This window comes from Giraffa tippelskirchi, chromosome X, assembly GCF_054371585.1.
Source record: "Giraffa tippelskirchi isolate mGirTip1 chromosome X, T2T-mGirTip1v1.2.pri, whole genome shotgun sequence".
Lineage (NCBI taxonomy): Eukaryota > Metazoa > Chordata > Mammalia > Artiodactyla > Giraffidae > Giraffa > Giraffa tippelskirchi.
In genome coordinates this window covers 43,055,467-43,065,174 of record NC_137289.1, presented here as the reverse complement: position 1 = coordinate 43,065,174, position 9,708 = coordinate 43,055,467, and the positions used below count along the sequence as shown (strand labels likewise).

At 36.6% G+C, this 9,708-nt stretch overlaps 1 protein-coding gene across 2 annotated transcripts in view; it reads left to right on the top strand.

Moving 5' to 3' along the window:
- Positions 1–5,244: 5,244 nt before the first annotated feature.
- The window catches only part of LOC145537115 (plastin-3-like), a 45,449-nt gene continuing 40,985 nt past the window's right edge, over positions 5,245–9,708 (top strand). For both annotated transcript variants that reach the window (XM_081567814.1, XM_081567815.1), the window contains exons 1-2: positions 5,245–5,329; positions 8,134–8,214. In XM_081567814.1, the coding sequence (XP_081423940.1) occupies positions 8,142–8,214 (73 nt within the window). In that variant the 5' untranslated portion in view covers positions 5,245–5,329; positions 8,134–8,141. The remainder of the gene's footprint in view (positions 5,330–8,133; positions 8,215–9,708) is intronic.

The following is a 9,708-nucleotide window of genomic DNA, read 5'->3' as shown; positions in this document are numbered from 1 at the left end:
GTGTCAGGTGGAGTTGGATTGAGACCTAGGTCTCCCTCTCTTGAGCCATGTGACTGGGCAAGTTATTCAACTTCTGTAAGCCTGTTTGCTTTACTGTAAAATGGAAATAATAGTATTACGTGGTTCACAGAGTTTTTCTGAGAAGTAACTTTACATAATGTATAGCACAGTTCATTTAAATAATAAGTCCTCCATAAATGTTAGCTGTTATAATATAAACTTACAATGATATGTTATTATATTATCTTAATTATGATTATTACCTACTCTGTAGCCACTGTGAGAGGGGCTGGGAATATGAGGATGAAGGCTAAGCAGTCCCTTCCATCAGAAAGCTTTTGTATAATAGTATTAAATGTTATCCTTGTGTGACTGTATTTTCCCATTCAAAAATTGGTACATATGATCTGACAGTAAGATATTTAAAATTAGAGCTATCTGAAAGGATTCATGCTGGCTGTAATAGAAGAAAACAGACAGTTCTGTGAGAGTCCTGGGAAAAAGAATTTTTCCCTCAGGTGGGGATCATCCAAAGAGGCTTTCTCAAAGATTCTTTTGAAAAGTACCTGGGAGAGGAGATGCCCTGATTGGGGCAGAGGTTATCTTTACAGAGTGTGATTCCAGAGTGTGCAGTGCATGTAATGGGAAGAAACATTGGAAAGATAGACAGGTATCAATACAGAAAAGTGTGTAGGCTTCTTGGATGTTGTGCTGAGAAGTTGGGACTTGCTTTCATAGGTAATATACCTTAGATCTGCTCTTCAGGATGTTAGCAGCATAAAGATTACGTAGGAGGGAGATAGGACTGTAGATGGATAGACTAAAAGGTCTTTAGAAAAGCTAGACTTGAAGTGATAAAGGGCTATGATAATCCAAAAGGCTTAGTGATTTACCTCAATCTCCCTTTGTTTCTTGTGACCAAACTTCTTGAATTTGTAAACCTGGAGATTGAGGAAAGTTGAAAAGGAGACTGAATTTGACAGCAGAGGTGTTCGAAAAGGGGAGAAATAACATGACAGTAAGTTCAAATGTAGACACTTAGACTTTCCTGACTGGGATTTTCCTCTCTGACCTTCCTTCTCCCTTGGCCGGAAGGTCAAGTCCAGATTTTGAGTCTCAGCCTTCTAAATTAGACCCTGACCTTCTGCTCCAACTGTGTTTGTCACAAACCCTAGGCACAGTGCTCCAACCACACTATCTTTCTCTAGCACCAGGATATCCTCTTCTCTGTGCCTAGAGTGCCTTTACCAGTGATAATCTGTCTGAGGATGTCCTCCTTACATTTTAAGATTAAGTTCAAAAGTCACCTTCTCTGGAAAACTGAAGCCCATCACTGTCACCCCACCACTGAGTGACTAGCGTGATGACATTAATACTATGTCTTTATTTTCCATCTTTGTCCCCACTGAACAGTAAAGTCTTCGAGAGGAGACTCTGGATCCTTAGTCTCTATATATGCAGCACCCAGCACGGTGCCTACACACTAAACATTCACTTAAAGCTTGAATATAAATGAATAAGTTGGGTGAGTATGATAGACATTCAAGTTGAAATCTTCTCAAGTCGTTTGGAAACATGTCACTAGAGCTTGAGTAATCAGAGTGAGAGTGGGTGAGCTTTGACTCAGAGGGTTGCATGCCCATTTGACCTGGAGACTAGTGCTGTTGATTTACCGGCTAGGGAGGAGGCAGGGTGGCAGTTTCTGTTGGTACAGTTAGGTATGTGAAGTGTGGGTGTTCTGAAGCATTGCCTGTTTTGGATAGAGGAAGGTGACAAATACACAAATACAAATAATGTATTCTTGCATGTTTTATCCACCTTCTCTTCTTCATGATTTGAACTTATCAGCTTAACTGTGTGTGTGTGACCAAATCTCTGATTTTAAGTCATCAATCAGCCTCACTTTCCCAATTCTGTTTACCTGCTAGTGGCTGATGAATAGCCCCTGCTTTTATCTTTTAGTTCCTTTCAATTTCAAGAAAAAAATACAAAATTCATAATCAACTCTTGATTATCCATGGTTGATTTTCCCACTGTGTGTGCCCTGCTGCCTGAGCCGCGGTTGCTTGTGATTGACACAGATTAGTAAATTTAGTAAGCTGCATTCCTAAAGTGAATTGCTTTAGGGTATGAAAACAGGCATTCTCTCCCCACTCCCCACCCCTGCTGCCTCCACCCCCCATCAAATGCCTTTGAGAATTTGAGTCATTGTTTCAGGTAGTTAGTTGTAGGTACACCTTTCTCAACAAAGATTTGTATTCCGGGTTTAAGTATAGTTAAATGAGCCAGTGGAGTGGTTTCGTAATTGCTGTATTGTTAGTCAAACGCTGTAATTAGGGATGACTTCATAGGCATAAGATTCCTCTATGGGTGACGCCCTGAATTCAGACCCAGTTGTATACGATATCCTTTTATGACAAAACAAACAAACAAGGTTTTGTTTGCTTTTGTTTCATTCCCTTATTTTAAAATCTGTTTTCCTGTTTAAGGAGAGAGAAGGTTTGCTTTTTTCCTGCTGTTTGCCCTTTATAGAGAAGGCCAGCACTGGAGCTAGGGAGGAAAACAGAATTTGGGACAAAGTGCTCTGCAGATGACAGAATTCAGAAAAATGGAGAGACACTGGAAGCTTTTATTTTTGATTGGTATTTCATTTGGCTAAATTTAAATGGAGGGAAAATATATAAATATATTTCTTTCTTTCTTTTTTTTAATATCAGTGCCTGCTCTCTCTCTATATAAATAAAGTTCATTTTTTGTGGGAAGACAGACTGGGGAAAAGGACACATTTTAACATATTTCAACAGTCAGACTTTCTTTTTGCCTACCAATCACATACTGTGAAATTTTATTCAGCAATAATATTTACTTTTTACCTCTTCACCTTTCATTTTTCATTGCTCACAGAAAAAAAAATGCAAAGTAGGAAGAATGTGACAGTATTGACAAGCTGTTAACTATTTTTTAAGTGGTCCTGATATAAAGTAAAAATTGGATTAAAAAAAAAACCTCCTGGCCATTCTTCAAGTTGTGTTTAGAAACTGGCCTTATGCAGGAGCCAAATCGACTCATGGGTAAAAAGTGGCTGACAAATTTTCATTAGTCCCATCCTTCTTAAATTACTTTGACTTAAAGTCTTATAGTTTTTATATATGAAGGAGATCTATCATACTCTGCAGTTGATAATTATAGGGCAAAAGACATAACTTTTCATATATTTTATTTAAAAGGTTCTTAGTAGAACTCATGCCTTATATTTATACATAGCCTCTTAATTACTTAGGCATTGATTTTTTTCTCTTTTTCTTTCATTAAGGATTTGAAGTTGCTGTATAATGCTTTATGGTTTATAGTGTGCCCTCACATGCCATCTTTAATCTTCATCAGAACCCTAGGGAAGTAGTTATTACGGCTGTTTTCAAAGGAGGAAACTGAAGCTTAGAAAGATTAAACTCACTCACTCATAGACACACTGCTAGCAGGTCGCAGAGCCGGGACACTGATTGATCTCTTCTGATTCCACATCTCTCAGTCTTCCTGTGTTAACATACTACATCCTTGGGTGGGGAACAAGTTTGCTGCAAGTATTCAGGATTCAATCAAGGTGTTTATGGGGCAATAATCTGTTTTGCTCCCTAAACCCCAATCTGAGATGTTTTACTTATTTTGAGAGAAAGAGTACAATGAATGCCCTATAAAGAGGGTAGAGCTTTCAGTAATTTTAATTTGTACAGTTTCTAAAAATCTGATGTTCCTGGCAGTCTTCCCTAAATTGTTTAAATGTGGTATTTTCCTCCAGGATAGTAAGTACTTAATTGCTTGATTCCATCAAGTACCCGTAAGTAATCTTAAGGACAAACCTTTTTTTATTCATAGTGGGAAAAAAATCTGCATTAAATAGCTAATTTAAATATTATGATTTTTGTCAACTGAGATGTATATTGTGAGGCTTTTAAACTTTACATTGGATTTCTTGTTTTAGTTCAGGTGCTTCAGGGTAGCATTTATTTATTTACTTTCAAATAATTATAAATAAACAAATGGAGTTTATTTAAGTGGGAGACTCCTAAATTAAACTATGTTGTTATCCTGAGCTAAACAAATATTCTTTGGGTAATACATGCGTGTTACAGTTCTTTTAATTCTTAGTTGTGCCTCTTCTTGTCTCCTGTAGCTGAAAAATCTGAGCTATCAGTATAAAAGGGGTCACTTTAGGCTTTCATGATGGTATTTAGACAGGAATAAGAAATTAGGAAACTTGAAAGTGTATTTTGGCGTTTTTTTTTAATGATGCATTTTATTAATTTTTTTAAGTAAACGTGTGCCTTGGAATCATTTCTATGAGATGTATGTATTTCCTAATTTTTCAGGATGAACAAAAGTGCTCCTTTCCTGGCCTGCTTGAGATGAAATTAATAATCCTTAAAGTCTTCAGAGTCTTTGCCCCATCTCTACCTTTTATTACAACCGCTAGTTCACTTTGTGTCAAATTATAATTATCTACATCTTTGTCTTCCCCAGATTGTAAATTCTTTGAGGGTAGGAACTAGACATGTAACAGAGGCCTGGGTAAAATTGTGTGAGGATAGAAGTGCATATGTGTTGAGGGTATAAAGAAGAGGGAAGAGATTTCTACCCCGTTAGCCCTGCTGCCTGCAAAGGGGAGAACTGGGAGAGAAGGTTTGATTCAGAACCCACTGGTTAGTGGTTAGCCGAAATGAAAGGTGCTGCAGGTTGGGATTTGGGGTGGGTATGAGCTGGGTGGGAGGTAAATGTCCAGAACCACTTTTTCCTAATTTTCTCTTTTATAGAAGTGATATAACAGTATAAGAATAATATATTCTTTAAAAAAAAAACAACTATATTTTAGATTATTATTGACTCGTAAATTGCCCAAACTAGATGGAAACTTTAGAAATAAAGGAGAGGCCACGTGTTTTCAATTTTCTGAGACAGTCTCACTTTAAACTTTCTGTGCCACTGTTCTGTGTGATGTCATTACTAGAGAGGGGCAATTATTTCACATTGAAAATATGATTACTTACAATATGTGTAAAGAAAATTAGAGTGAAACCTGTAGAGTATTTTGGTAATCAGAAGTGTTGACCATCATATTAGTAAAGTATAGAATATTTTAAAAAGTACCATCAGCAGGTTGCAGGCTAACTTAGGCAAAATCATTTCTTACTCTCCGTCTTGAAAATGACTGCCTTCGTATCCAATTGAAGATATTTCTTTACCCTATAGATCCTGAGACTGCTCTGAAAGGTGTTTTTCATACAGCTTATCTACTGAGAAGTTGTCCATCTTTAGTGACATTTTAACACTAGAGGTAAGAAAAGTTTTATGAACATACAAGTTTTTGAAAAGTCTGCTTTTATTTAATTTTTTAAAAATATGAGTCATTATAAATGTGTGTTGTATTAGGGTGGAAATATAGCGAATAGTATCATATGGTCATTTTAAATCTTTGCAGGGATTTGAGAAACCTGAGTTTGAATTCTAGATCCTTGGTCTCCCTGAGCCTAGGTTATCTAATAAGAAAAAATGGAGTAAGAATATTTACCTTAAAAGGCTGTTATGAGGGTTCATAGAATTAGTAGGAATATGAATTTATGAAAGTACTGTTTTGTTGAGTCCCTTACTACATGACTGGGACTGTGGTTAGTTCTAGAAGTGACAATGATGGGTGTGCAAAAGACAGATGTGGTCCCCTCTCTTTTGAGCTCTTCTGTATTAAATATTAGGCATCACGGCAAACAGAAGAGTTGTCAAGTAATTTTTTAACTTTTAATAAAAATGTTTAAAAGATAAATATGAGATCTCAAATTTGCTTTTCATATAGTTTTTGAACTTTAACAGGTAACACATTTAGGACAGTGAAACTATCCTATATGATACTATAATGGTGTCCGTTTTGTATATACAAAATGCATAGTATGTACAACACCAAGAGTGAGCCTAATGTAAACTGTTGACTTAGGTGACAATGATGTGTCAAAGAAGGTTCATCAATTGTAACGAATGTATCCCTGATGAAGGATGTTCATAATGAGGGAGGCTGTGAGAGTGTTAGGGCAGGGGTATATGGAAACTAAATTCTCTGCTTTTTGCTCAGTTCTGTTAAAAAGGAAATTTCTTTAAAAAGATGGTGTATGTGAAAGTCGCTCAGTCATGTCCACCTCTTTGCGACCCCATGGACTGTAGCTTACCAGGCTCATGTGTCCGTGGAATTCTCTGGGCGAGAATACTGGAGTGGGTTGTCATTTCCTTCTCCAGGAGTTAAAAAGATTAAATGAGAAAAAAAAAAAAAAGAAAAAGACAACAAATAATCATGTGCATTTCCTTCTGTCTAAAAGTTAATAGGTTTGTATGTGGGGATTTTCCATTGTAGTACAGACCTCCTTTCTCTATTGCAGGAATCAGTCAAGATTTTCTGTAAAGGTACCCTCATATATACTGTATGCCAAGAGGCAAAATAAGAATATTATATTATTAATGTCAAGGATTTAAATGTTGTTTCCACAAATTTTTACTGACAAAATTCAAAAAATAATAAGTATTTGAGTACTTTTTTTGGTACTACAACTGTACTGATGAGAAAAATGGAATTCTTTTGTTATTTTTCTGGGATAACATTTCATTTTATTGAAGTTCAAACATTTGACAGCAGATGTTTATCTGAAAAAAACCTTACTTAGCTTGGGGCCATACAGAAATAAGCAGTGGTCCAGATTGGGCCCATAGGCCATAGTTTGCCAAGACCTGTTTGTTGATTAAATAGGTAAAATAGGGGCAAATCAGAAAGAGTATAAGCTCAAATAATATTAAAAAGTTGTGTACACAAAGATGTGTTGATAAGCATGCTCTTGTGTGTGTTTCTGTATCACAACCAAAAATAATTTGTTTTAGTTGATTCATTCTTTAATGGGGATGATTGGTAGCTGTCGTATGCTCCTATATGAACATAAGGTTTTCCACAGTGAATGACTTTTAAATGACTTAAGGGGAAAAAATGGTAACTATGTGAGATGATAGATGTGTTAACTTACCTTATTGTGGTTAAGTTACTATATTTTCACAATATATGTATATATCAAGTTGTTATGGTGTAGAGCTTAAACTTAACACAATATTATGTCACGTATCTCAATAAAGATGGAAAAAATAGAACTAGCCAGTAAGATAGATAGATGCCAATTGAAAAAGTTATTTTTTAAACATTTATTTATTTATTGGCCATGCCATGCAGCATACAGGATCTTAGTTCCCCCTCCAGGGATTGAACCGGTGCCCTTTGCAGTGGAAGCACAGAGACCTAACCACTGGACCACCAGGGAAGTCCTAAAAAAGTTATATTTTACATGAATCTTTAGTCACATAATGTTGACTTAGTTTTGGCTCATATAACTAAGAATCTATCATTGCTTGCTACCTTGCCCCTTCTTTACATTCTTTGAATGCAGTGTAAGACTTTGTCCTTGAAAGGACGATTGAGAAGTATTTTTGTCTGAGGAGCTTTTGACCAATGATAATTTCTCATTTGTTTTCTTCATTATGGCTATAGCTAGAAATATGGGAACCTATGCAGATAGTTCTAGTAGTTTGCATTTCTGTCTAAATTATCCCTAAAATGAGAGTTTACAGGATTGCTTATAATATATTCATCACAAATTTTTTGTCTTAAAATTTTTTTTCTTCCAGTTTGATAGATACAGTTGACATACAGCATTTGTAGAAGTTGAAGAGGAACAGCAAAATAATTTATATACATCATGAAAGGATTATCACAATAAATTTAGTAAACATGCATTATCTCATATAGATACAAAATAAAAGAAAAAAATGTTTTTCCTTTTGATGAGAACTCTTAGGATTAGCTCTCTTAACAAATTTCACATTATAATTATCATGTTGTACATTACATCCTTAGTACTTACTTATAACTGGGAGTTTATACCTTTTGACTGCCTTCATCCAATTCCCTATCCTCTGGTAACCCCCTACATCTTGTAACCACCAATCTCATCTCTTTTTCTGTCAGTTTGTTTTTGAAGTATAATTGACCCACAACACTGTTAGTTCTTGTTATCTATGACTGTTTTCAAGTCTTAAACCTTTTTGGTTTCTCTTTAGATCTTTAAATGGATGAGATGGCTACCACTCAGATTTCCAAAGATGAGCTTGATGAACTCAAAGAGGCCTTTGCAAAAGTTGGTGAGTTGTTTTCTTGTAGGGTAACTATGGTAAAGCAATGTTTATTTGGCACTAATCAAAGTTATTTCTCTGAAAAATTATGTGAATGGTTAATCAGGAAACTAGTTAAAATCAATGGAATAAAGTTCTAGAAGCCACACTTTAAACTGTGTCATTGCTAATTATAGCTAGTATCTAATATGGTGAAAGGTTTTTAGTCCAGGGTCCCAGTCTTTACCTGGGGGCTGCTGTGGCTCCTGAAATTTGTAGACATATTTTGTTTTACCATATTTTTCTGAGGAGAGGATTTGAAGCTTTCACTATATTCTCAAAGAGCCAACTGACCCCCCAAAATGTTAAGAACCGTTAGATGATGTTGCGTGTGTGTGTGTGTGTGTGCGCGCGCGCACATGCGCACGTGTGCGTGAGCATGCTCAGTCATTCAATCGTGTCTGACTCTTTGCAACCCCATGGACTATAGCCCACCAGGCTCCTCTGCCCATGTAATTTTCCAGGCAAGAATACTGGTGTGGATTGTCATTTCCTACTCCAAGTGATCTTCCTGACCCACCTGGGAAGCCCAGATGATAGTTTACTTTTAATTAACATGGCTTTACTGCCTTTTTCTTGGATGTATTGTGCCTTTGGATGATGCACACTGTTCTACCTTCTTGAATCAGCATATGTATAAGATGGGAAGGATTAGCATACCATTTGGCTTACCTTTAACATCATATAACATGTCTTCAAATTTAGCAGCTATGGAAGCAATTTATAGTATTTACATTCCATTATTTCAGTGCTCAAGTCAGTGAAGATAATGAGAAAACAGGGTAAGACCTGATTATTGATGTGTGTACTCAACAGGTGCTTTCAGAGGGAGAGTATTACTGTTTGGTATCTTCTTGACTAAAGGGTATGAAGTCAAATCATAATGATTTGTTATTTAAACCAGAATCTACTCTTTGACCTGTGTTGGAAACCCCATTAGTGAAAAGTGAGGAAATACACATCTCTTGTTGTTCAGTCACTCGGTCATGTCCGACTCTTTGTGACCCCATGGACTGCATCACGCCAGGCTTCCTTGTCCTTCACTAACTCCTGGAATGTGCTCAAACTCATGTCCATTGAATCGGTGATGCCATCCAACCATCTCATCCTCTGTCACCCCCTTCTCCTCTTGCCTTCAATCTTTCCCAGCATCACGGCCTTTCCAATGAGTCAGCTCTTTGCATCAGGTGGCCAAAGTATTGAAGCTTCAACTTCAGCATCAGTCCTTCCAATGAATAGTCCTAATTTCCTTTAGGACCGACTGGTTTGATCTCCTTGCTATATTCCCATATATTTGTGAGTATGTTCTATGAAGGCATTTGGTAACAACAACATGCCTTGGGAAAGGTAATGACAGCCCCCACCCTGCCCCAACAGCCAGAGTGACTATTCATAATCCCATCAGAATTCTAACTAGGGAAAAATAGTCCTGAGTCTTTAACATGACTACGTATGTGTATGAAA